At 46.9% G+C, this 26,813-nt stretch overlaps 10 protein-coding genes across 10 annotated transcripts; 6 read left to right on the top strand and 4 right to left on the bottom strand.

Moving 5' to 3' along the window:
- Window positions 1-485: 485 nt before the first annotated feature.
- On the bottom strand, window positions 486-2,699 carry N7462_002582 (ankyrin repeat domain-containing protein; the record flags this gene model as incomplete). The annotated part of the gene is made up of 1 exon (XM_057074308.1): window positions 486-2,699. One exon carries the CDS (start codon window positions 2,697-2,699, stop codon window positions 486-488), a length of 2,214 nt encoding a protein of 737 aa, XP_056937949.1.
- Window positions 2,700-4,355: 1,656 nt separating this feature from the next.
- N7462_002581 (isopenicillin N synthase family dioxygenase) lies at window positions 4,356-5,470 on the top strand (the record flags this gene model as incomplete). The annotated part of the gene is made up of 3 exons (XM_057074307.1): window positions 4,356-4,511; window positions 4,580-4,744; window positions 4,805-5,470. The coding sequence occupies 3 exons, from the start codon at window positions 4,356-4,358 to the stop codon at window positions 5,468-5,470; spliced, it is 987 nt and encodes a 328-aa protein (XP_056937948.1).
- Window positions 5,471-6,618: 1,148 nt separating this feature from the next.
- Window positions 6,619-7,704, top strand: N7462_002580 (asparaginase; the record flags this gene model as incomplete). The annotated part of the gene is made up of 1 exon (XM_057074306.1): window positions 6,619-7,704. One exon carries the CDS (start codon window positions 6,619-6,621, stop codon window positions 7,702-7,704), a length of 1,086 nt encoding a protein of 361 aa, XP_056937947.1.
- A 1,158-nt stretch (window positions 7,705-8,862) lies between these two features.
- On the bottom strand, window positions 8,863-10,269 carry N7462_002579 (alpha/beta hydrolase; the record flags this gene model as incomplete). The annotated part of the gene is made up of 4 exons (XM_057074305.1): window positions 8,863-9,670; window positions 9,720-9,828; window positions 9,892-10,030; window positions 10,081-10,269. 4 exons carry the CDS (start codon window positions 10,267-10,269, stop codon window positions 8,863-8,865), a joined length of 1,245 nt encoding a protein of 414 aa, XP_056937946.1.
- A 1,626-nt stretch (window positions 10,270-11,895) lies between these two features.
- Window positions 11,896-12,769, top strand: N7462_002578 (uncharacterized protein; the record flags this gene model as incomplete). The annotated part of the gene is made up of 3 exons (XM_057074304.1): window positions 11,896-11,968; window positions 12,031-12,572; window positions 12,692-12,769. The coding sequence occupies 3 exons, from the start codon at window positions 11,896-11,898 to the stop codon at window positions 12,767-12,769; spliced, it is 693 nt and encodes a 230-aa protein (XP_056937945.1).
- A 1,114-nt stretch (window positions 12,770-13,883) lies between these two features.
- Window positions 13,884-14,918, bottom strand: N7462_002577 (Aminotransferase class IV; the record flags this gene model as incomplete). Its single annotated transcript, XM_057074303.1, has 2 exons — window positions 13,884-14,641; window positions 14,696-14,918. 2 exons carry the CDS (start codon window positions 14,916-14,918, stop codon window positions 13,884-13,886), a joined length of 981 nt encoding a protein of 326 aa, XP_056937944.1.
- Window positions 14,919-15,510: 592 nt separating this feature from the next.
- On the top strand, window positions 15,511-16,596 carry N7462_002576 (ketopantoate reductase family protein; the record flags this gene model as incomplete). Its single annotated transcript, XM_057074302.1, has 1 exon — window positions 15,511-16,596. The coding sequence occupies one exon, from the start codon at window positions 15,511-15,513 to the stop codon at window positions 16,594-16,596; it is 1,086 nt and encodes a 361-aa protein (XP_056937943.1).
- Window positions 16,597-17,670: 1,074 nt separating this feature from the next.
- N7462_002575 (RraA family protein) lies at window positions 17,671-19,073 on the top strand (the record flags this gene model as incomplete). Its single annotated transcript, XM_057074301.1, has 2 exons — window positions 17,671-18,547; window positions 18,628-19,073. The coding sequence occupies 2 exons, from the start codon at window positions 17,671-17,673 to the stop codon at window positions 19,071-19,073; spliced, it is 1,323 nt and encodes a 440-aa protein (XP_056937942.1).
- A 332-nt stretch (window positions 19,074-19,405) lies between these two features.
- Window positions 19,406-20,336, bottom strand: N7462_002574 (HpcH/HpaI aldolase family protein; the record flags this gene model as incomplete). The annotated part of the gene is made up of 4 exons (XM_057074300.1): window positions 19,406-19,606; window positions 19,726-19,957; window positions 20,002-20,140; window positions 20,201-20,336. The coding sequence occupies 4 exons, from the start codon at window positions 20,334-20,336 to the stop codon at window positions 19,406-19,408; spliced, it is 708 nt and encodes a 235-aa protein (XP_056937941.1).
- A 1,299-nt stretch (window positions 20,337-21,635) lies between these two features.
- On the top strand, window positions 21,636-23,330 carry N7462_002573 (uncharacterized protein; the record flags this gene model as incomplete). Its single annotated transcript, XM_057074299.1, has 5 exons — window positions 21,636-21,725; window positions 21,790-22,050; window positions 22,112-22,660; window positions 22,709-22,976; window positions 23,032-23,330. The coding sequence occupies 5 exons, from the start codon at window positions 21,636-21,638 to the stop codon at window positions 23,328-23,330; spliced, it is 1,467 nt and encodes a 488-aa protein (XP_056937940.1).
- Window positions 23,331-26,813: the final 3,483 nt, after the last annotated feature.

Genomic DNA, 26,813 nt, shown 5'->3' with positions numbered 1-26,813 from the left:
TCCCTTTTTGCGTGGTGTAATCTAGACAGTCTACCAAGCTAGTCATGCAACTGTCTTCCCTGACGTCGGGATCCCAAAAGTTTTGAAAATCTTACTCGACTTCTTCTTGCCTTGTAATGTAGTATGGCGCTCGTGCCTCCGAAAAGAGGGGGGCCTTCGGGTCTGAACCTTCAAAGGCGGGGCAGCGGGCAACCTCAACTTCGCAAAAGTCTGCATGGCACAGGGTTAGCTACTCCCTGTCTCGGACCTAGACGAGCTCTATCCGGTTAAATTCGGGCATGACGGTTCCAGATAATGCTGGCAGGGGTGCAAAGTCGCTCCAACATTCCCATTGTGTGCTTCATCCAAAAAGAAACGAGAAATCCCTTCCTACAACGTTGAACTCGCAATGCTTACAAAATTCCGGTTTCAAAACGTTTTCTTTTCTCTCTAGATATCATGTATGCCGTAACCGCTAGAAATACACATTCCGTTTTCCTTACTCGCTATGCGCCGGGGTATAAATGCTTCAACCGCCAGTGATACCGCCTCAATGCTTTGATAATGAAAAACCTTGCCCAACTGATCCGCTCTGGGTCGTCATGCGCTGGTCCAATTGAAGCCGCAGTGTTATGTAGCGACTCGGCTGCCACGCCTACCAGTCCATCCATATGGGGTTTTCGAGGGAGCAGCCCTTCGCCCAGAGAATGGGTCAGTCGGAGGATATCCTCGCACCGGTGTCTTTGAGCTGCGGCCACGTTGACAAACGCCTCGACCAATTCAAGAATGCCAAAGTCCGGTAGGTCCAACTTGAACTTTTCATACCCCAGCGCGGTCTTGATTCCCACCTCCAGAGCGCTATGTCCGGTCTCGACGCCGGCTAGCGGGTTGGCGCCTGCGTTGAACAAGATTCTCGCCCGGTTCAGGCGTTTAGCCTTCACGGCCGTGGCCAGGGCGGTGTTTTGGCCTAGCCCAGTCTTGTCAATCTCGGCTCCGTAATCGAGCAAGAGATTTATCGTTGCGACGGCGGCGTTTTCATACGCCCACAACTCGGTGTGCCGGTCTGGATGTGAACCTGCAGCGAGCACAATCAGAGGCAGTGCTTCCGCAGCGTCATTCGATTCCACATCTTCATAGAGTGCGTTTACATCGAAACCCCGGTCCAAGAAGTACTTGACGGTCTCGGCTTTCGCACTTACGGCTGCGCTGGCGAGCGCGGCGCGGCATAAGGGATTGGCAGGGTCAAGCGTCACACGCTGCACAAGCCTCTCGAAACATTCGAACGAGCTATAGTGCGCGGCGATTTGGAGAATGCTGCGCTGCGATAACCCATTCAGGGCAGTGTCCGGGACGACAAGCGTGTCCAGCGGGCCAAGTCTGCTTTGCTCTAGGACTCGTTCAGCCAGCGCATAATCGTCTCTGGAATAGGCACCAATCGCGAGTCTAGTAAACTCGTCTACAGTTTCTATGTTGTCTAAGCCGAGGCGCGCAACGAGAATATTGAGAAGCTGCGAGCGTTCTTCGGCTGTCTCGAGGAGCTTCGTAGTCTTCCAGGAGTTGGACATCGCTGCTAACCTGCCTGATGGCTCGTGATCCAGGAGAAGCGAGAGGAGGAGCTTATTGCCGAGCATGAGAGAACTTTCAATTAAGCCAATCCAGTCGCATCTGGACTCTAGGTCGGACTTCTTCATTAATTCCTCTAGAAGGTAATTTGCAGCCGCTTTTTGGTCTAGCATGGCAGCGGTGTAGAAAAGCTGCCATCCTTGTTCCCAATCGACAGGAGCCCCTATCTCCATGGCTTTCTGCACAAGGGCCACGTCGCCAATCGCCACGGCAAGACAGAGAAACTCGCTCGGTTTCTCTGGGCCATGGGATTCGAGCAATGCATATGGATCCAACTGCGTCGACAAGGACAGGATCGTCGTGTTTCCCTCATAAAGCACCAGCTCGCTCAAGTCCTCGAGTAGGGTGCCATTGCCGGAATCAGACTGTGCGCCAGACTCAACCAGGAACCGTGCCACATTCTCATAGCCCATTCGGGCTGCAAGAGCAAGTGGTGTCCCCTTAAGGCCCCGGTGACAGGGAAGCATGAGGTTTGCCCCAGCCTGGACAAGGAACTGCACCATTTCCAAATCCCCTCGCCCCGCCGCATACATGAGCGGGCTATGAGTCTTGTTGTAGTCCAACGAATCGACCTCCACCCCGACGTCCTCGATCAAATATCGGACGGAGGCAAGCGAGCCCATCTCAGCCGCAGTCCGCAGTGCCTTGTTCAAGGCGAACGGTTTCATGCCAGATGACACTAGAACCCTCAGCACATCGACATAATTCTTCGCCGCGGCCACCAGCAGCGCACGATCGAGATCGTCCGCAACGAATCTCACACCGTCATACTCGAGCAGCAGCCGGACGACTTCCGCCCGGCCGATCTTCGCTGCTAGCGGGAGCGGCGTTGCGTGGCCCGTGTCGCAGTAGTACCGGTGGAAACCGATTCCCGCAGCGAGCAGCCTGCGCAGCGCAGCGAGATTGTTGTTCTGGATGATGCGATCTAAACCGCGCGGGGAGTACTCTCTCGCATAGTGCGCGTAGAGGTAGGCGTCAACGACGGCGTGGAGATGGGCGCATATCTGGCCAAGGGCATGCACCTCGGAGGCGTACTCCAGGTAGTCCATGACCAGGCCCAGGACTTCATTTGGGAGGTCGTAGAGGCGGCGACCCATGGCTGTCGAGAGAGGACGGGGATTTTTTTTCTTCAGGAAGACATGCTGCTGAGGTGGTTGCATGAGCGTTTTGTTTTGCCCCAACACGAGATGTGCTGATAGCGGGTGGGGGAGGAGAGACGACCCAACAGCCCCAGAATCATGTTGGTGCCTTGGCGGTTCCCCCCATGCTGTCGAAGCGCCAGGAGGCAACAGCGTTGCTGGTGCTGGGATGAATGAGGTTACAGGGCTGAGAATTTGGAGTGAGGGAGTTTGTGTCTGGAGGTTTATGGAAGAGTGGGAAGTGGGGTTTCCAAGTGCCGAGTACAGAAAGTCCAGATACGTAAACAAGCAAGGCTGCTTAAACCTGGGTTCTGCATGTCGGCCATAACTCTACCGTCGTATCATAATAATTCAGAATATTGATTTAGTCGAAGATGTATTCTAGTATTCAAAAAGAGGCAAGAAGAAAATTAAGACACCGTTTAAGAAATAGAACAGATTGGAGCGTACGGTCGGCTTACTGCGGCTTGCACCCTTGAATCCAACATCCTCGCTCTAACATCCTCCTTGACTCGCATATATTGACAAATATACATATCAACAATTCCTATTCTTCACACCAATACCTCCTACCTCTATATTGTGAACATCAACGTCTATATCTCACATACCGAATCATCAAAGATTATCACCTTCGATATCAACACTATAACCATCCGCATCCTCGAATATAACATCCTCGACACTCTTACTTCCTCTTCGAGTCGGATATATTGACTATCAATGGCTCAAACATCTATATTAATATGTTCTGTTCTCGCCAATACCTCTTACCTCTATACCTTTGACATCGACATCCACCAACATCATTCACATCCAAAACATCATCATGGTAGTGAGTCCCCGTGAATACGTTCTTGGCTACAAAACTATCATTGAGAATAGTCTGCTACAGATAGCGGAGTGAAATTATATCTGCACGAAATAGTCAATGTCTCGAATTGTCATGAGGTTACTATTGACCATCTATGGCTCCGTCTCATTATGATTCGTAAGCGTATTGGACATGTACAGCCCCCCTGTGATTGATTTCTAGCTTGTGAAATTGAATAATTTGTTGGAAAGCAAAGAATAATAATGGTTCCCAGATGATGAAGTGAATAGGAATACGGTTCATGCTATCAGTAGGCGAGTTCAACCGATCGCCGTAACTAGCCGATCTAGATCCAAATAGAACCGATTGGGATTTTAGTGATGAAGTCTTGCATAAGAAACCAAGAAAAAGCATGGAAGGAGATCACGAATCACTTACCTCTATTTTATCAAGAGTGTGAATGGGGAAGGTGATGATCCACAGGGCGGACGTTCTGATTGGCGGGTCCGCGGGAAAGGAAGGTGATGCTGGGAGTCTGCCCGAATAGGAACATGATCTATGCGATCGAGTCCCGGTCAGCAAGAAATTCATTCGAGCTGTGAATAATCACCTTCTTAAATGGTCCACAGATTCTGAATTTTATCATCCCCGCAGTCCAGTCCATTGTTCTATAAATTCGATTCCAACACCCTCCCCCCTACCCATGCTTCACTAAAGTCATCAAATATTCTCAAGCCCCTCAGCATTTGAACCCCCTCGAAGAATTTCACCAGAGAGACCATCGACGTCCAATAGTCAGCATGTCACAAGCCCTCGACTTGTCCCTCCTTAAAGGAACCCCGGAGCAGCGGGCGGAAATCTCGGCCGCACTCCTAAAAACTCTCAAGACTCGAGGAGTGGCCAAGTTGAAGAATCATGGTCTACCTGACGATCTCATTTATGAAATGTTCGACTATGTAAGTAATGATTCATAAGAAGTGGCTTTCACCCACGCATGGATAATAATTCATATTGGGTTTTCTAGACTCGCAAGTTCTTTGCTCTGTCCCTTGAGGACAAAATGACCGCCAAGCACCCTCCTGAATCAACCCCCAACCGTGGGTACAGTTATGTTGGCCAAGAGTCTATCTCAAGCATTAGCGGATTTGAAAAAGGTCTTCCTCAGGGGAAGGCAATTCGGGATATCAAGGTATACAGAAAACCCTGATCAAACGGCCACTGACAGCCAAGAGGACTAATGGTGTACTAGGAATCCCTGGATTTAGGTTCCGCAAATGATAACCTTGTGGAAAATATCTGGGTGGCAGACTCCAAGTTGCCAGGGTTCCGTGCTTTTATGGAGAAGTTTTACGACAGCTGCTTCCGGGTCGAACTCGAGATTTTAGCTGCATTGGCTAAAGCCCTAGGGATCTCCGAGTCAGACATGAAGACAATGCACAACAAAGCCGAGAATGAATTCAGATTACTGCACTACCCGGCAATCAACGCTTCGGAACTGGCAGATGGCACCGCCACTCGTATTGCAGAGCATACCGACTTCGGCAGCATCACAATGCTCTTCCAGGACTCGACTGGTGGCTTGCAGGTGGAGAACCAGCAACAATTGGGTCAATTTGAGGGCGTGGAGTCTGCAAACCAAACGGAAATGATTCTCAACATCGGCGACTCGCTCCAAAGACTCACAAATGATACTTTCCGTGCCGCATGCCATCGGGTCACCTACCCATCGACCGTGAAAGTTGGGTCAGACGAAGTGATCCCAGAGCGATACTCGGTGGCATATTTTGCCAAGCCAAACCGCACGGCTTCGTTATTGCCTTTTAAGGAGTTCATCACGCCTGGTACACCATGCAAGTATGATGATATTACGGCCTGGGATTATAACAATTTACGAATTGGCAAGCTGTTTAGTTAACAAGTGTTTGTCAAGTGTTTGAATAACGTCACATCAGAGGACAATGGAATATGCCAATTATAGTATATCTTCCGTAACCGGCTCCCTGAACATCCAACTTCTTGAGTTGTAGGTCGTCCTTCTATCAGTATTAAACATTTAGAGCCAACATTATTCTTGAAGCACTAGGGTCGATGAATGGCCAAGGTACCGGATTTCCTATGCCATGCCTTGGCTTTTCCCTTCCAGATTGGTGCTCAGACCCATCGCCACTTTTGCTCACTGAGTAGAACTGAACATGCCTGTGAACGCTCTGAACTGATCATTGAGTATTTTGTACACTCACTGCCTATAACCCGAGAGGCACAATAGAACGCAAAATGCTAGTCTCATCTGCGTGAAACTGTTACGGACCCACCCTTAGGACTCAAAAATGGGTTCACAGGAGGTACTGGATGATCTCGACAGAAATATTCGCTTGCGGCAAGAGAGCCGCCATATTGTTCTGATAATTTTGGAATGAATCGCGCATACAAGGTGAGTATGCCGCAAAACTGAATATCCAACGGATCCTTTCTGTGGATTACGTCAAGCAATGTAGGCTCATGTAAGAAACTTAAAGTTGTGAATTGCTGCTGAAATATTTCAATCGCTTCCAAGACAAGGTGGCGATCGATTCTTGACAGAGGATTTTCGAGGTCGAGTGGAAGTCCCCCCAGCTCGACAACCTTGAATGCCATGAAGGTAACCAAAGTTGACTGTCCAGATGGAGGTTTTCCATCATGCCGACATTTGATTTTCGATTTCCGGCACCAATGGCAAGCCAAAGTTGTTCTCATATTGTCACGGGAGGCTCCATGGTGTTAAGTCACCAATCAAATTTAGGGTTTCATAGCAACATTCCAATTGGTGGGAAAGTGGATCTCGCTCGCATCTGATGCCTAGAAACGGTTTGGCCTATTCTATATCTGGCAATGTTTTACTGATCGGTCAAGCCTAGCCTAAAATCTCTTGGAGCCCTGTAAACCGAAAATATCACATTTATATGGATTTCGCGTTTTCTAAAACACGCAGTAAAAACTTTCATTCGGCTTAGGTAAGTCTTTCGCACACGGGGACAAGAGAGCCAATCTTAATGTCTGCTATATTAGAAATCATACGGCACTATCATGCGCGTCGAACTGCAAAACAACGATTTTGTGGTCTCTGACAGAGGCGGGGTGGTCGAAAACCGACACCTCATTCACGCATCAGTTGTCGACGCAACTGGCAAAATACTTTTTGCCGTAGGCGACCCGGGAAGAATGACTCTCGCTAGATCTGCAGCAAAGCCAATGCAGGCATTGGCAATCCTGGAAACCGGTGCATGCGACATGTTTGGATTTGATGATGCTGACTTGGCATTGATGTGTGCATCACACAGTAGCGAAGACAGGCACATTGCCCGCGCTCGTTCCATGCTTCGCAAAGTGGATGCCCAGGAAACAGATCTTCGCTGTGGTGGCCATACTCCTTTGTCCGATACTGTCAATCGAGCATGGATAAAAGGTGGTTTTGCTCCCACTGCTATATGTAATAATTGCTCAGGCAAACATGCGGGCATGCTGGCTGGGGCTAAGGCATTGGGCTCAGATGTGAAGGATTATCACTTGTCAAGCCACCCTATGCAACTGCAAGTTCAACGTATCTTCAAGGAGCTTTGTGGCCCAGATGAAACCAATCTACTCTGGGGGATCGACGGATGCAATCTCCCCGCGCCAGCTTGTCCTCTGTATGTGCTCGGCAAGGCTTATGCCCTTCTTGCTGCATCAGCGGATACTGTGGAGGCAGGTACTGGCAGCGAAAATTCCACCGCTCAGACTCGAACCAGATATCTGCATCAGATTTTTCAAGCCATGTCACAGTATCCTGAATTTGTGGGTGGTGAAGGTCGTTTCTGTACAGAGCTTGCGAAGACATTTCAAGGGGAACTGATCGGTAAACTGGGCGCGGACGGCTGTTACGGATTGGCAATTCGAGAATCAAAGCAGACCCAAAAGCTTGGAGCGCGTGGGGCTATTGGCATTTCAGTCAAAGTCGAAGATGGAAATATCAACATTCTCTATGCAGTGGTGATGGAAATTCTTGACCAGCTGCAAATCGGAACACCAGAGATGCGCCATGCCCTCGATCGCTTCCATCTCCCGAAGCTCTGCAATACAGTTGGTGTAGTTACGGGCCAAATATCTCACTTGTTCCAAGTACGTTCGGCATGATCCAGGTCTTCGGGACGTCACTATACATTGGTGTATATGGAATAGAACGCAGTCAATGTTTGTTTACGAGGTATTCAGCTGAGGCTTACAAGACAGCAAAAATTTCAGAATCAGGCGTTGATATTGCGCAGGACATATTAAGGAGTTACACGTTGGGATATCAGGATACGTGGCGTAGAGAGCCGGAGCAACGACGTCACTCAACCTTTTGAGGGCACCTTTGGAAAATCTGTGGGGCTCCGTGTAGATGAGGCGATAAAGTCGGACTGCAAAATTCAAAGTAAACCATATTCCCCCAAGAATGCAAGGGCAGTAAGATTGAGGACCATTGTCATGCCAAGTAGTGACCACCGAGTCCGCCTATATCACACCCTTTTATCACATCCAGTTTTATCGTAAATAGAACAAGGTAATACGACCGAAACTCATATAGTTTATACTGATCAAATTCTCGTAGCTTAGGGTTCCGTTCTTTGGCTTTCACACCCGGTCGGGATACAAAACGCCTATTCTAGCCAACCTACTACCGCCATCGTGGATATATAGTCGAAACCGGTATCAAACGATGGAGGGCGAAGTCAATTTGATTTTGAACCAATCCTTCAGATCTCAGGGCCTCTGGTTGGCGAGGTGTCGTAAGAATTCAAGTTTAGAGAACTCTAAAAATACGTACGTACAGTTGAAGCCCGCGGTAGATCACCAGGGCTAGCGAAATCACGGGGACGGATGATAATTAGGATTCTGGTAAACAGGTAAACAGGGCGCTTAAAAAGGCGTTAAAGCTAGACGTCTACGGCCTCAAATTTACTATTACTTAGCGTTGGGCTGTAATCAATGAATTAATCACATTTCAATCATATTTTAATCTAATTTTAATTGCTTTTACATTACCTTTGAAATACTTTTCAAATATCTTAGAGCGCACAGACTAGCACGAAGTCAACTTCGGTTCTATATAATTAGTTCCCCCTGTTAAATAGACCTATATACGTAAATTACTATGCTATCTTAGCTTGCTCTAACAAAGTTCATTAAATACTATTATCTTGTATGAAAATCTATATAATTAACTCGCTATGAAAGTAACAAGGCTGGTTACGAGTCCTAAATGATATGTAGACACAGTATACTTATATAAAGAAAGAAGCAAAAGAAATCTTAAATTTTCGGCCTTTTTGGCAGGGGACCCATATGAGCCTTCCACTGCTCGTCGATACTTGTGCGCTCTTCGTGTGAAATGCCTCCCCAGGCTTTTTGAAACTTCAAAGTCTGTGACTTCCAGTGTGATAATTCCGTATCAATGAAATCAGCACTCGCTTGAGCGCTTTCTCGGACAAGTTCCATAGGGACCAGATGGCCACAAGGAAGAACAACTTCCTGTACCCGGCCACGAGATACACCCCCGCTTCCTCCAATGCCAGTGCCGGTAACTCGTAGCTTCTCCTGACGAGAATCGGGAGAGGAGAGGTCCGAGTTATTTCCGAAGAGATAAAGAACTGCCGGCTTCAGCTCTGGCAAGCGACGGAAGATCTGTGGGGGCTCGGGTCGATAAAATGGGAAGCCATCTATATCATCCGGGTGCATTTCCTCATTGGGCGACCCGCGAGATAAGCCAGATCTATCATCAACATAAGAAGACCGCAAGAAAGTGAACAACTCTTGCGATTTGGGTGTGGTCAATGTGACAGCGGGCTGTCGAGCTCCAGCCTTACTGGAAGTGGGATACAGCTTTGTCGGCAGATCTCGGAGTCCATATTTAATCCATTTCTCGAGCACCCGACGATCCCAGGTCTTATAAAAGCGACTAGACTGAAAATTTTCCGCAGCGTCCGCGCGAGATGGCCACAAGTCCCGCCTATAAGTAGATGGTAAAGCATATTTCCGGCTGGGATTTTCCCTTTGTATGACTGGATCCAGTAAAATAAGACCTTGGAGGAGAGACGAGTGCATCAGGGCAAGATGGGTCCTTGACCCTGTTAGAATCTTGTATTGTGCACTAGGGCGAATCAACTCACAACTGCAGGCCACCCATACTGTGGCCGACTCCAATGATAGGCTGGGTGATATAGTCCTGGAACAGGTTCATAAGAAAGAGCAAATCTCGCTCATGATCAAACCAACTAGCTTGATAAAAAGGTCAGATATAATGTCTCAAGACTTAATTTACGTGAAAAGTGCAAATCTCACGATCATCTCCCAAGATTTCTTCATTCAAAACAGCACTTTGGCCTTGATGAACAACATCTGCTATCCAGATGGATCGGATACGCCGGTTGTGAAATTGTAGTCTTTCGTAGATATCATCCCAAAGTGGCTCGTACAGCTCCTAACTCTCTCTTAGCCACAATCATCAGAGTAAAGGGTGTTGTCCACAACCTTCGGAAATCCATTTGCGTGTGCCCCGATGATAGTAAGATCACCATCTGCGGGACAAGGGTTGTCATGGGGAATATATTGCTTCACAGCAAGTCGAAGCTCTCGCTCATGCCCTACTTTCACCGCTCCGGGGCGCTCCCGTATATTCTGAGCGCGAGCCTCGTGTCTGATGATACGAAAATGTGACATTATTCTCGCGAATGCCGGGACTGGTCGGGCAATTGGCGAAATTCGTGTTTGCTGCAATATCCGCATCGTGGTGAGTTGCGAATAAAAGAGATCTGTAGGGACTAGCAAAATATCACAACGTGGTGATCTGTGCCGAGGTTCAAGGGAAACAGCAGTGGTTGTCTCCAAATCTCTCCAATTTCGAGTGAGGCGCGGAATCGGTTTGCTACAAAGTGAAGGTCTGGGCGTTGGTGGCTGACAGTAGGGAATGACGAAGAGCACAGTGATTATTCTCCAAATTGGAGAATGCGGGGATGGCCATATTTCTTGGCGTAAGGTAGGATGTGAGTTAGGGCGTGGATTGGGGCGGAGCCGGATAGGGCGCAGGGCATGAGACGCAGCAGAGATGGGGAGCTCGCTACAGAAGAGATCACAACTTCAGTCTCAGCATTTGCGGAAATGATTTAAAAGGCGTCAGTATGCCTGTTTTTCACCTTACGAGCTTCATTGACTATCTTCAATTCAGACCAGTCTTGGATAGCACCCGGGCCGCTCTCGTAATGCCCGTCGGTGACCAACAATAATATCTTTCTGGGGGCTCCTATTGAAGAGCAGCTAGATAGATTGTAGATGTCAAATATTGAATCTCAAGACCCTTTGGAGGAGTAGTCAGTTTACATGATCAATTTCAAGCGACTACGACAGAACATTCTGAAGCGTGCACCTCCTCACACCTCGTCCTGCTCTGATCTGTGGTGTGCGTAAGTACCCGATGAATATGTTGGTTTTTATAAAGCGACAGCGACCTATGCCTTGCTCATTTTAGCTCACTGGTGTGTTCATGAGAGTTATGTTGTACAGCGAGCCTTGTTTCTTCAACCTCTCCGTATGTTCGCGAGTTCGGATAGTTCGACAGAAAAATGCACCGATTAGCCGAAACATCATAACGAGAAATCAAGAAACCAACTACGAGTGCCGCAAAGTTTATGATATATTGATTCACTTTTGTATAATGGCTGCTGGCGCCCTTCGATTCATACATGGCTGATCTCAGGGCATAGGATCACATGACACAAGGATAGAACAAAAATGCAGAGTGGAGAGATCATCTCACACACTAAGCCGAGTTCGAGCGCCCCACAATACAGAGCGCCCTGCACGCCCTACATTAGCCTCGGCGCCGAGTAAAGCATCACTTGCCGCTTCTACAGGGAATATCACGCCCTTTGACATGACCGGATTCATGGGATCAAGATGCCTAGACTTCACAACATGAACCCTAGCTTTGATCAAATTAAGAGGATGTTAGAAAAAGAATTTTGCAAACGGGAGGACTTGCCACACTCATTAATAAATCTTCGAGCACTGCACTTATCGTCGCTTCTGTACCCTGCTGCGGACAAGATAGTAAAAACCCGTTGACCCATCGGCCGCTATGGCTTTGAGTTAGTCACATGACCCTCAAATGCAGTTATCAAAATGCGGTTGTCTGCATCGGGACCCGCCGATTGATTTGCTTCGAGAGCTTTCGCTTGCACTTTGCCGCCATCCCATGAGCTATCAGACATTACATCGACCGATCAGACGCAAGCCCCTAGCGATAGCATTTTGCTTGTAGATATTTATATAGTCCTCTTGGCTGGAACAATGAGCGGGGGCTCTTTTACCCCCAATCCCACCCAGTCATCAGATTACGAGGACTTTCATTACGCCCGAAAAGGTCAGCAGTGCATGGGACATCGCCGCGATTTGACCAACCCTGAAAACTCACCATAAGTCCAGGACCAAGACCTGCGGGTTTCACACCAATATCGGGAGCGTCTTCTTACGAAGGCCATGCCACCTATGACCCCTGTACAGCCCCGAATGTCGCTGTACCTGGGTTGATGGAGGGATTTTCCCCCAATCCTGAGTTGCAGTCCACTGCGCCGGACTGGTTTGCTTTTTCTCCAGATAAGGAAACCCAATTTTGCCCCACGGCGGGCTCACTGGATCAGGACATTGGTTTGCCTATGCTGTCTTGTTTCCCAACGACACTCACCACGTCTCGTGAGGCCTCCTTCGCAGAGCCAACTACAGCCACTGATGCATCCCTTATTCCTTCGATCATTTCTCAAGCGCAGGAGAGACGAAGTCGAGTGCAAATTCTGGATTCTTCTGCCAGTCTTCCTCGAAGAAGGAGCCGCTACAACATCCAGATATTTGGACAGAAGACCGAAGCAAGGCCGATCCCAATCCAGACCCCGGCCCTTGATCCCTTACAGCGGTGGCAGGAGTCCCCTCCCGAATATGAACCAGCATCCATGTCTGCTATCATGCAAGCTGTAAACATGTCCAGAGACTCTGCTTTTAGCGAGATGGGGGCCCTGCCAACTACAAATCACGCTTCCTTTCGCAACCACCGCCGACCCGTTTCCGTGGCTAGCTCTAACAGCGGCAATAGCGTATCATCTTGGCATTCTTCTGGCTCAAGGAAGTCAGCATCCGCGGCGCAGAACACTTTAGCAGCCCAATCTTATGATGGTTGCATACGCGTTAACAAGAACGCGAAGTCTAGGAGCTCGAATGCTTCTCATCAACGGCGAAATTTCCCGTGCACGTTTTGCTGTGACACATTCAAAAATAAGCATGACTGGTCGCGACATGAGAGAACCCTTCACCTGAACTTGGGAGGATGGATGTGTGCCCCAGATGGAGGCTCACCGGTCTCCCCAACCACTGGAAGGAGGCATTGTGCCTTCTGCTCTTGCTTGGATCCGTCTCCCGAGCATCTCCTCCAGCACCATTATACATATTGCTCCAGCACATCTCGTACGTTTCGACGAAAGGATCACCTTGTACAGCATCTGCGGCTTGTCCACCGTCTTCATGTATTGCCACTCATCGATACTTGGAGAACACCCGAGCTGGTGGTAACATCACGTTGTGGTTTCTGCGATTGCCGCCTACATAGTTGGAACGAAAGAGCCGAGCATCTAGCGGCACATTTTCGTGAAGGCCTGACGATGGATGAGTGGCGAGGGGAACACGACTTTCCACCATCCATAGCTGCAATGGTCACTAACTCTCTACCTCCCTATCTAATCGCGTCAGAATCCAAGACTGTGGTACCTTTCTCGGCAACAAATGCTAGCGTGAAGGATCATTTCGCTCAAATTTCACGAAGAGCCAAAGATGTGGAAGATGAGGAGGCTGTATTAACCTCTTCGTTTCAACGGCTCCATGCGACAGAGCAAAAACCTTTAGGTACATTTACGGAACTTTTGACTCAACATCTCGGTCGATATGCACGGCAACAAATGAGTCTCGGCATTGTTCCCACGGATGAGATGTTCCAGGACCAAGCGAGGCGCCTTTTATATGACTCCGAGGATTCGTGGAATCAAACGATCGCAGACAATCCGGAGTGGATTGCATCTTTCAGGCAGCGGCATAATTCTCCTCAATTTGAAAAATTGGATAGGCCGGATGCTGCGGACTCTTAGATTACGATAGCCCCTCCCCCTCCAGGGACATAACTTACATGATAGCAACGTATTGCAGATCTGCGGAACTTGGAATTTCCGATTTTTTCTGTACGCAGAGTAACGATTTCACTATTATATTCTCTTCTATTTTATTGTTTCTCTGTCTATTTACTCCTCCATAACTTCATCTGCCCACGTGTTCTCCTCGCCACCGAACATGATGTCTTTTATCCATTTGCGTATCATCGATACGAGTAGGACTTTCTCTTGGGAAATTGCTATCTCAATATCACCATTTTGGACATGAACGACTGGCTGCATGAAACATGCAGTTCCGACAACAAATGCACCGACCAAACCTCCCCCATTGGATGCTTCAACAAGATCAGATACCGTGAAATTTCTTTCAATGACCTCAAGGGGCTCGCATCCATAGCTAGAACCCTCCGATTCGCTGAGTCTTTCCCTCGTCAAGTCCAAGATACTCTGTCTTGTGACTCCAGCCAGAATAAGATGATCACTCCAGGGAGCAGTAACAAGCTGTAGCTTTCCTTCGAACGTTCGCCAAATAGCGAAGAAATTTGCTGAGCCAGCCTCCGTAACGTATCCCTCCGGTCCAAATAACCATAGAACCTGGTCACAACCACGCCTTTTGGCTTCACCCTGGACTAGCAATGAAGGGGCATAGTTATCGCTCACCTTGGCAGATCTGGTGCCATCCGGCCACGATCGAACTACATCCTCGCAGAGTTTCTTGATAAGTTTCAATAGTTCTCTGGGATCAAATTCCGGAAGGCAGATGCGTCTGGCGGAGGCTAGCATACGTGCGCAGTTATATTCGGGTCTGAAGAGGCGGAGCTTGCCATCAAATCCGCGGTGTACCTTCATGCCTTTGAAGCATGAAGTGGAATAGTGCAGCACACTAGCTGTGGGTGACAACGAGATCGGGGCGAAGGGAACAATCTCCGGATCAGCCTAACCATTTTGAGTTGTCCAACGAGCAACAATCATATGATCCGTGCATATTTTGTGCGCGTGAAGATCTTTTGAATCAGATGACGGAATGATTTTTGGGTTCGTGGTGAGGTTCAATTTCAGCCGAGATGCATTGAGGGGGTTGCTTGTGGACAGTCCGTTGGCAGTGACCATTCGTTCAAAAACCGGAGGAAGGAAGGCATTGGCGTCTTCGAAACTTTTAATCATCTCGATGAACGTAGAAAGAATGGATTATGGAATGGGAGTGAAAATAGCTGAGGCGGAAAAGGGTATAGGTCCTTCAAGTATATATTATTTATATAGGCTCCGGACTTTCTATAATTCACTGAACGTCCGAAATAGATAGAGCGCAGGGCGTACGTCATCTGTGAAACTCGCCTTTATCCGAAGTTCTATCATCGCTAGCCAGATTTCAGAACGTGCATTTTGATTAGGATTTGTGTATTATTTACACTCAACCTTGGCAATTGCAAGAACTCCGTGTAGGAAGGACACCTGAGAGCCAATGTACCAAAAGTTGGTGGCGATAAGCTGGCCCCTCCAGGGTCGACCCACAGGGCGTGGTGGAGACACGCCCTAACGCCCATACGCCCATACGCCCTTGTTAGGCTATTTTTCACGCCCAACGGTAGACCGAAGAAATCATTCTCTCCCGGTGGTATCCGAGCAAAAGAAAGAGACCGTTGCGATGTCTCATCACCCCAATAATGTATATCTTGCATACAACTACCTCATGAGCCGGACGACATAAAGATCTACATCTCGGGGACAGATATTGTCTCCTTTTCCATCGCATTTCATGTGTCCTCTCACTACCTCAATTGCGGCTCTTCGGCCTCGCGTACATGTCATTGGTCTTGGGAGCATCGGCACATTTACTGCACATTCTATTTCGGAAATTGCATCTGCACCGACCGTGACGCTCCTCCTACACCGAAGGTCACTTCTACAAGAGTATCGCTTGGCTGGCAGTCAAATACGTTTCGAGTCAAGAGATGGGAAGAAACATATTTCTCAGGGATATGAAATTGAAACCCTATCCGATGGCCAGTGGCTAAGCAGTCCATCAGGTGCCCTCAATGATGATTGTAGGAATGTGAATCGAGATCCGATCAGTAATCTGGTTGTTTGCGTAAAGGCAACCCAGACCGAATCAGCTATTCGGTCGCTTGCAAATCGCTTGAATCGAGACTCGAATATCCTATTCCTCCAGAACGGTGCTGGCATGATTGAAGCTATCAACGATCGGTTGTTCACAGATCCACACTCTCGTCCGAATTATCTGATCGGCGTAATTTCTCACGGTGTAACGCTCAACAAATCCTTTGACATCACACACACTGGATTCTCTGCAACCTCGTTAGGACCTGTTCCACGTGATTCACTCGATTTTGGAGCCATTTCGAAGTCGCAATCAAATTATCTGCTAGATATTCTTCCCCAGTCGACTACATTGAACGCCACCTCGTACTTTTATACTGATATCTTACAAATCCAACTCGAAAAGCTCGCGGTGAATGCATTCTGCAATCCGGTCTGCGCTCTCAACGATGCGAAGAACGAATTTCTCTTCACTGTGCCGGAATTGAGGCGGGCTATACTTCAGGAGATTTCGCAGGTTGTTCTATCTCTGCCAGAGCTGAAAGGAGTTGTTGGTCTGGAGGAAAGGTTCTCAGCGAAGAGCTTAGAAGCCACCGTTAATATGATCATCACAAAAACGGCTAAAACCACATGCTCCATGGTATGGGATCTAAGAGCTGAAAGGGAGACTGAGATTAACTTTATCAATGGATTTTGGTGTCGAATGGGCCGGAAAGTTGGGGTGAAGACACCAGTGAATGAGCAATTGGTCAGAACAATCTTGGAAAGGTGCTCAAGTCGTTGAGCGTGGGAATTCGAAGAATCATTATTAAATTGATCTCAATGATCTCAATGACAGCCTGAAGCGATGACCGTAGGCCTGCTAGATAAACTATTGTTTACTGCGACCACGTGCAGTTCCCATTATATCCTTAATTTCCTCCTATAATTGAGGCTGATCCGTCAGCAAAGGTTGCCGACTGGCATCCCTCAAACCAGCCCTGAAAAGTCGATAATGAGAAGCTTTGCTAGGAATGTTGTATGATGTTCGATCTATCAGATGCAAGAAGTTGTCCAATCGCTGTTTTTAGACAATTCGCTCATGGAAATCTTTCATTTTTGCTCACAAAGAAATCTAACAAACGGACCTAGTATTGACGATCGAAAAATACTATGTCGTTGCCGCCCCAGGAGGTGCGCTTTCCAACTTTTGAGAAAATCGGAAACAAATCTGCTACCTAAGATAGATGTGTGAGGTATTGCTACCCGCGGCCCGCATCGGTGATCCATTCATTGTACCCTTCCGATGAACCCTGGATGCTTTGGTTCATCCAAGCCGAACAGTTTCCCTGCAAACTTCACGCCGAATAAAACTTCAAGGGACCAGCCAACTTCACCATCCTACAAACGCGAATTCCCAATGGTCAATAATTTCCAAGAGGCAAGGGGCTGTGGATGGACTGGAAGCTCGGGAATGCTCGTGAAATCGGCGACATGTTTTCTTGCCGACGGGATCGGGCCCAGGTACTTCGCACACGCACCCCACATACTTCATCCGGCTCAGTCTGTGCTCAATGCATTAGACCAGTGATTAATGATCAGAGAAACTAAAACAGGAAACGTCTGGTGATTTTTGGACAATCATATCCGGGAAAATCTCACTCTCCCGATTCACAACTCGGCGAGATAACTAGAACATACAAGATGGGGGTCTCATAAAAGATGAATTTCCGTGTACAGCATCTAGTTAAATGACATCGCAGCTGAGATCGTACTTTGATCAATAAAAAGCCTGGTTTCTTCAAAATTCTTTGTTTCCTATGTTTACTTCTCTTCATATGATTATTCGGATTGATTTTCGCTTTCCTTAGCCGACACGATGAGTGAATCTAGAATTCTGGACCGACTTGCGGCCCTGGATACCAACACTATATCCGATGCCCTGGATTTTCTTGACCTTAAAGGCGCTACATATGGCCTGCAACCACTCTGGAATTGTCCGAAGATTGTTGGACGAGCCAGCACCGTGAAACTGGGCCCTAAGACTGATACCCGCCCTACAACTCATTTACTAACTCCGGTCATAGATGCGGTCACATCCGATGACCGCATTCTTGTGATCTCCGGGGGTCTAGATGGCATATCATGCTGGGGGGACATCATCGCCAACGCTGCGAAAGTGAAGGGCATCCGCGGGACTGTCATTGACGGCATGTGTCGTGATATCGACGGCAGCCGCGATATCGGCTATCCTGTCTACGGTCGTGGCGTTACCATGATCAGCGCGCGCAATCGAATCGTACAGGTTGAGTCCGGTACATCACTTCAAATACGGGATGTTACAGTTCATCAAGATGATTTCGTGATTTCCGACAATTGCGGAACGGTTTTCATCCCGGCTGAGCGTATCAAAGAGGTTCTGGAGTTAGGCGAAAGAATCGACCGGCGCCAGAACCATATGGTACAAGATGCTCGAGCTGGTAAGCCTGTGTCTACTATTATGCACGATAGGCAGTTCGACGCTATTCGCGAGGAGTCTACACCTCCACTGGCTTCAAAACCTCCAACAGCTACTGGAGCAGCGGCGTCATTCAACGAAAGAAATCTTCGGAAAGCTAGTATCGAAGACCAAAAACTAGTAGCTCTCTTTGCCGATACAGATACTCCGGCAGTTTCCGATGCTCTTGATAAACTTGGTATCCCAGGGCAAGCGCTCGGCATCATGCCTTTAACGAACTACAACAGAACCACTGTCGGTCCAGCCTTCACTGTACGATACGTGCCGGCCAATGACCCCCGGGAAGTGTGGGTGATTTCATCGACGATGTTGCCGTAGGTGACATTGTAGTCATTGACAACGGAGGCCGTACTGATTGTACCGTCTGGGGGGATATTATGACGCAATATGCTGGCTTGAGAGGCATTGCTGGCTCTGTCATCGACGGTGTCTGCCGCGATGTGAACTGTGCAATCGACAATGAATATCCGCTCTTCACAGCGGGACGATGGATGCGAACTGGCAAAGATCGAGTCCAAGTGGGCGGTATTAATGAGAGCACCGGAATCAGTATCGGCAAAGTGCGTGTGAATCCTCGTGATATCGTTGTGGCAGATGCCAACGGTGTCGTTCTTGTTCCACGAGATCGAGCTCATGAGGTGGCGGCAATAGCCCAGAAGATCGAGAAAAGCGAAGCCCGTATCCGAGAACTGATTGCTGATGGAGCAACGATTACACAAGCACGAAACAAAGTAGGTTATCACACGTTGCAGCGCAAGGGGTAGAGATAATGGAGCCCTTTCAGAAAGCCTCACAGGTCGGGTGAAAGAGTCTTCTTCTGGCGGCATACTGCTGTACTATCACGAATATAATCAATTTCTGTTTTGTTCTCTAGCTCTACATATCTCGATGCAATGTAAATAGATCATTATAAAATAAATGGGTAAGCGGTGTTCTTAGAAGAATCATTCTAGATTCAACTTCTTGCTTAATGCCAATTTCTGCCATATGTCCTAACAAGACCTTTTTCCAGTCCTCGATTGAAGCTTTTGCTATGCATGGATTTATATCAAATCTTTTCAGTGTAACCAATTCAATACGTTTATGCTGCCGTCCACTATGATCGAGCAACCAGCAATTCGCCTGTATACCAATTATGTATGGCTCGCACATCGTAACTCATCGCTACGGTATCGAAAATTTCCAGATGCTCCTTACACAATGCCCCGTTGTTTGATAATCTACCAACCCATTTGTCGTGCTTTCGGGCTGCTGCTACGATCCTCTCAATAGCATTGACAAACTCGGGCTCGTCACCCTTTGCGGGGACATAGCCAAGAATTGATAGCGCAAGGTCATTTGGTCCTATGAAAATCATATCTTGCAAGCGGTCAGCAATCCGATCGATGGAAGTAATTGTGTCAATTACGAACCAACTCCAGACACAGCACAGATAGCGTCAACATTCTCAACGCCTGCCTTTGTCTCAATTTGAACACAAGTAATGAGTGTCTCGTTGGCGGTTTTCATATATGTTGAAATGTCGGTAGCATGAGCAATCGCGGGAAAGGAAGATCCTTGCCCCCGGACTCCTTGAGGAGGGAACTTCGAATGAGACACAACGCTTATAGCATCTTCGGCAGTGTTGATTTGAGGTACAACGATGCCACTTATAAATTCAGCATTGAAAAAGCAAGACTTCGAATCACTTACTGTGCGCCAGCATCCAGAGCTCTTTTAATCAAATCCGCATGTGTCATTCTGAGACGAACAAGGGGAGATACCCCCAAAGCAGCAATAGCCGCCGTGGAACTGTGCATAGAATCATCGCTGATATGACCGTGCTCACAGTCTATAATTATGCCCTTTTTTACGATCATTAAATAGGAACGTCAGGAGGGACAAGAAACACTTACATCAAGGCCGGTCTGGGCTACAATTTGCGCTGAGCGAAATGACGGAAGCCCTAAAAACGTCATAATCGGCTTCTTTTTAGCCCTGAGGGCATTCAGAAGGCGCAATTGGGGGTTATGAACGGAAGTTGTCATGGCGGATGTGTATGTCATTCTTTACCAAACAAGGATGGACTCGTGATTGAGATACTTCTTTAAACAATGTCTCCAAAAAGGAAAGTTGGAAGTAAAGGAGTGGGTAATGAAGACAAGGAACACCAACATACACAAAATTCCATATATTTAGACATTCATGGGATCGTGTCAAAAAATAGTTGCTAGTCGACTGGACGCAAGGTACTGAGTTTTCGGTGAAATATATTTTAACCGAGGATGCCTCAACATCGACTGCTATACTAAGAGATAACTAAATCGAGTACCTAACACTTGATTCATTTAGAACGCGGGTGTAAAAAAAGTGAGAAAAAGGAACCCTCCAATCTACGAAATCAAAAACATTGGCATCCTTTAAGCGAGGACTTCGGTTAAGATGACAACTTTCCATTCTTGCGAGGCACCAAGCTCAGCCCCGTCGCCATTATTTCCCATACACGGCCTAGAAAACTATATAACGAGTGATATAAAAGGCCAAAACCATGATAAACAGCACCAGACGCCATCGGATTCATATGATAAGACTATCTCGGGCATAGAAGATTTTCGCTGGCCCACAACGAATTCTCTTATCTATCATCACCGTTTCGAGCCTATGAAGAGCGAAAATGACGGTGGTATTAGGCTGTATGGTCAGTAGTTAGCCGTAATGTCTTGATTGAAATCTAAATTGCTCTATGGACAATCCTGGCTCATAATTCGGTATATTAAAATCGGCATCCTGTACACTTACCGAACCAATTCTAGGCGGGGATGTTTTCTCAGCCAATAACTGTATCCATTACCCTCTTTACGGAGTGCAGCCCTGAAAACCAGAATTACTGTTACGTAGCCCCTATATCCTGTCATACCTCACAACATGCTCAGCCCAGGATTCCTTTTACGGCCCCATATGCTTTCCTCGCTGCCGTCAATCCTGTACGCGGGGTTTGCGGGGTTGACCCACGCCCAAGAATCAAAATTTAGATTAAAATGTTTCCCATAGCGAATTTTAGTTGATTCACGGGCATTGGAATTCCAAAAGCCGAGAAGAGAAGTCTTAAAGCCGGACATGCCTCATCCGTTTATTGGTTCAGCTTGTCGTAACTTTTGTTGCAACTCAAATTTTCGTAGGATACACCTGAATCGGGATTAGACAGTAGACAGCCTCATTGGTTATTGTGAAGCAGTCAGTCTTATAAAGATTGGAGTTATCCACAGAGTCCTTCATAATTTCTTCTTCTCAATATTATCCCTATCTCACAAAATCTTTTATCAAAAAGAGGCGCTGGAGACGACAAAATGGCCGAAATAGAAAAGACTCCCTGTTTTGAGCATGAGCTTCCGGCCGACCCCGATGCAGGTCTGGGTGAAACAGAAAAAAACCGCATTGTGAGCTAGCCGCTGGCGTTCAGCGAGATAACGGAGCCAAATCAGAATGTTCACCCTTTAATAGGATAATCGTCTGGTCAGGAAATTAGACTTAAGGCTGATTCCCTGGCTTAGCCTTTTATTCCTTGCTGGTTTTCTAGACCGGACAAACGTAGGAAATGCAAAAATTGAAGGTCTCCAAGAAGCACTACAAATGACCAACGGTCAATACAATGCATCTTTAAGCATTTTTTTTGTTTCTTACGCCTTGTTTGAGCCGCTTACCAACGTTGTACTTAAACGGCTTGGCCCTAGAATTTTCATCCCTGGTATCATTTTAGCCTGGGTAAGTACCATGATAGTGGCTGCAGAAAGAGTCCGTCTTGATTTAGCTAACCATCTACCAGGGAATCATCATGACCTTGACAGGGTTAGTTCAGAATTTCTCGGGACTCATGACGGCACGTTGGTTTCTTGGACTAGCTGAAGCTGGCTTGCCACCAGGTCTTAGTTACTATCTATCCTGTTGGTATAAGCGGTCTGAATTCGGAATCAGAATGGCTATCTACTTCTCGTCTGCCGCACTGGCCGGATCCTTTGGTGGCCTACTTGCGGCAGCAATTTCTCAAATGGATGGTGTTGGAGGCAAGCCTGGATGGGCGTGGATTTTCATTCTGGAAGGTCTTGCGACTGTTTTATTGGGACTAATATCCTTCTGGGTCGTGGTAGTCTTCCCAGATAGAGCAAGTTTCCTTTCTGAGAGTGACAAGAATCGGGTCATTCGGCGTTTGGCGCTAGACCAGCAGTCCAGTGGTATGCACCAAGAGTGGAATATTGGCTTTCTCTGGGCCAGCTTCAAAGATTGGAAAACTTATACAAGCATTTTGATCTACATGGGTGCTGGAGGCTCCCTATATGCCTTTGCTTTGTTTCTTCCGAGCATAGTGAAAGATCTGGTGAGAGCGTTCCATTTATTCGAAAGATGGGAAATTGACAATTATTAGGGTTACACCTCAACAACAGCCCAGCTCCTTGCTGTCCCTCCAAATGCCGTTGCTTTTTTCGTGACTATTATAGTGGGCTATATTGGGGATCGAACTCAGAAGAGGGGAATCCTCAACATCGTACTATCCATTGTAGGGATGGCAGGCTTCGGCATGCTTATTGCTGCAAACACGCCAGCCAGTCGATATGCGGGTACTTTTTTGGGGGCGATGGCTATATTTCCCTCAGTTGCAAATACTATCACTTGGACAAGTAACAACGTGGAAGGTGAGTGAAGATTGGCTGCTTTATCATCCAAGATTTTCTGATCATATTGAAATAGGTGTCTATAAACGAGGTATCACCCTTGGACTCATGATTGGCTGCGGCAATTTGAATGGTATCGTTGCCAGCAACATTTACAGGGGTCAAGACGCTCCAACCTATTATCCGGGTCATGGAGTTGTACTCGGATGGCTTTTCATTTGTTTATTTCTTGGCTCTGTGCTTCAAACCGTCCTTTTACGTATCGAGAATAAGAAACGTCACAGCGGCCAACGTGATATGTGGATCCACGGTCTCAACTACCAAGAGATTGCAGTGCTGGGTGACAAGAGGCCTGATTTCATCTATATAACATAGTGATAACTGTTGGACAAGGCAAAAATGAACACAGGACAGTAATCTACTTACACTCCCAGTCCTTTTGCAAGTATGCTAGGAATGGATTGTTCTAATCTAGACGATGCGAAACACATGAATTCACTATAAAATGCCGGTGACTATAAAAAATGCGGAAGAAAAAAAGTATTCAGAGTAAAAGAAATCGAAAGGTGTCGAAGGGAAGGTAGACCGGGATGAGCTTTTAAGTACCAAGGAAAGTCCATATCAATCAGATACGGAAGCGACACCATTTCTCCACTTGATTTGGCCTCCATGTATATTCTTATAGTGTCTCTTAATGTTGTCCATTCTCCCTCGACAGTTGCACCCCTGAAAAGGGCAGTTGACTGTATCATATCTTAAGCCTTGATCTTTGGCAAACTGCCGGTGCTGACTCCAGACATGTCTTCTGATATCACGGACCGTATGTGCTGTTTTCGGGCAAATAGGGCACTGTGCTCGTTTCTTGTTCTCTCCCTTCCATCTGTTCCTATAATCAGATTTTGAGAAACAAGACTTATCTCTGCAAGCGACTATGTTTGGCCGATAGTTGTTATAAGATGAGAAAGGTGTGTCTGGAGAGCTGGAATGGGAACCTGATATGGCGGCTGATGAGCAAGGCGAGGTGGTCGATGCTGAGAAGTTTGATACCGGAAAGGGAGATAGAGACTCTAGACTCGAGAATGTTTTGTTTGGTTCTAATATGTCTTGGTTGAATGGAAAGACGACGCGATTTGGTTCTTGAGTTGTTGATTGGTTGGCTGCCCATGAAACTGGAAGAGTCAAGGTGGAATAGTCCGTAGGCTGCATGTAAGATGACTCTTCTGTGAAGTGCATTCCTGAATTCAAAGGCTGCGATAACAGTTTCCACTCATTTTGACTCGTGCTCGACTCGATCGATCTGTTTAAATGAGGTGCAGGTGCTTCAGATGAAAATGACAAGTCAGATCCTAAGGGAAACTGTAGATCGTAGATGGTGGAACTTGACTCAAAGATTTGATTTGAATAATTCGTCAGTGACATGTCATCTTGAATGGCATAAAGAGGAGAAAGGTCTGTCGGGGCAATAGTTTGATCCGGTTGAAGAGAAAATGGATTCAACGAATCAATAATCTCTTCCCATGAAATTGAGTGGCTTTCTTGTGCCATGTTGAACTATTGAAACAAGGTTCTTCTGATGTTGCTGGTCTCTGAAATAGTTGTGAGCAATGTTGATGATAAATCCTTTTAGGATAATTTGAATAGTTTGTGGCGTGATTGTATTCGATCCCTTATGGGATACCAATAATAAGAGCAGTTTTGACGACCGGTATGACTCCATGTACTCAGGTCGCCCATGCAGGGAGGCATGGTTCTCGTATGTCACTGGCTTGCTTCTCATCGCACTATACCACGATCTCAGATTTTAGACAACCCCGTAATTGGGACAGCTAAAATCAAAGGTATGAAATTGACAACGAGGGGCTGAAAATGGGTGAAATCATAGAGAAAACCAATAAAATAGTGAAAATGTGCTGGAGAAAGAAGAAAGATAATATCAAGATAACAAGCAAACTTCGTGAGAAGATATATCTAGAAACGGAGTGGCAGATGGAGAAGGGCAATGGAACTAAAAGAAATCACTAGAAAGAATAATGAGACGGAAAGAGGATCGCACAGAAAAAAACTTGAAAAAAGACTTGAAAGCCAAGGAGAAGAAAGGCACTGAACGAAGCAATAAGCTGAATCATTCCAACTTCATTTCAGGCTGATCTCGATGGAATCTAGAGAGAACATCCTAGTCAATAACCCTTAAAACTTGCATAAAAGGTGCGAAAGACATACTTACATCGAATCGCACTTGCAGCAAACCGCTCGATAAAATAGAGTATCTTCCATCGGGCCTCCATCAGCCTCGAAAGGCTGAGGACGTTTAAAGTCGATCCCATCCAAATTGTACATTGTTTGAGGATATGAAGTCATAGTAGGACCAGATCAAAATAAAACTAGTGACTATGAGCGTTGAAAAAAGGTTATTGCTGTAACTTTTGGCGGCGTTAATTTTTGTGTATGGAATTCAATATCCTGTTGGTTCTTGCTGCAGAAATAACTCTCGATGTGCTGTTGGACAGATCTTGTTTTCTCAGGCCTAGGTGAAAGGAGGTAAAGATGAGATAGGGGATATTTTTTGTAATCAAAGTTTGGAATTTCTTTGTTGGCAATCAGATCGTTTTAAGTATGCCCAGGGGTAAGCGGCGAGAGCAAAGCAAAAGCAAGTGAGTGACCAGCCAAGAGAATACGTTGTTAGGAAGTTGACTATCTTGGCAAGATGCTGATACGGTGCATCGTTGAAGGAACTTCAGTCCATTGGGCTGGGAAACAACTGAGGCCATAGAGGCCAATCTGATGCGCTAGTCAGGTGCTGAAATGTTCCCCGTATGCACTAAAGTACTTAGGCGGCAGCATATCTTGAATTGAGGCGCCAGTAATGCATTAATGCCGTGCCTAGATGTGGAATTCTATGTCCAATACTTTCCGGGAATCAAATACACTTCTGATTGGTGGCTATGCAATATAGCCAAATATAGGGTACTGCCCCCAACGCCCCGTTGTAATCACGTTCAGTCAGCCCCGTGCGGCTGAGATAAATTTATCCAGCATGTGCTATAAATGCCAACAAAAGTTTCGTGGCCATGCATTTCATTAGGCTCCACTTGGATTCAATATGGCGAAACGTTATTGACCAATAATGTCGAACTTCGTGGCGCTCAGGGGTTCGGGTTTCCTTGGGCATCCTTGCGGAAAGGAGGCGATTTGAGGCCAAGTTCAGGCCGAGATACATCAAAGGAGCCCGTAAAAGACCGCTTCAATGGCCCTCAGGGGAAAAAAGAAACTCCATTCGTTTTCTATCGGCTCGTTTGAATCCTGTCTATTATAAGTGGCGTCCGCTTTGAGTGATATTCTATAGAAATCAAAGCCTACAACACATGCCGCTCGAACATTATATGCTGATCTTTTATCATTTGGGCTGGCGAATCATTCGGTCTAACATAGGAAATTATTAACGAAGCTTATTTAGTTGCAGCTTTCGAAATATTAGTTCTGATCCCATTCAATTTATTTTGTATCCCATTCTGATGAGGCCTTCTCTCACTCGGCAGAAGGCAAGGCACAGACGCGTAAATCCAAGCGCAACAGCTGGCATAGCCGCGTTGTCAAGAAAAAAAAAGAGCTGAGTTGTTCTGGTCAAGCTCACTAATGCTAGTAAATAGCATCATCGGGATCGGAGCTTCATACTTAATTCGCTTATCACGCCTCCCGGAATGACATTCCGTTCTGGGCGGATCATGGAATAATAACAAGCATACCCCGCGGGGACACCACCCCGCCACTCAAAAGGAGCCCTGAACTATATCCATCGACACTCAAGTACAGAGAAGATATCTTTTACTTTATTCGTGTAACTTGATCGCTTGGTGGAGA

Source organism: Penicillium macrosclerotiorum (assembly GCF_028827735.1).
Source record: "Penicillium macrosclerotiorum strain IBT 26536 chromosome Unknown utg000002l_segment0_segment0, whole genome shotgun sequence".
NCBI classification, from domain to species: domain Eukaryota; kingdom Fungi; phylum Ascomycota; class Eurotiomycetes; order Eurotiales; family Aspergillaceae; genus Penicillium; species Penicillium macrosclerotiorum.
This window is presented reverse-complemented; position numbering and strand designations above follow the sequence as displayed.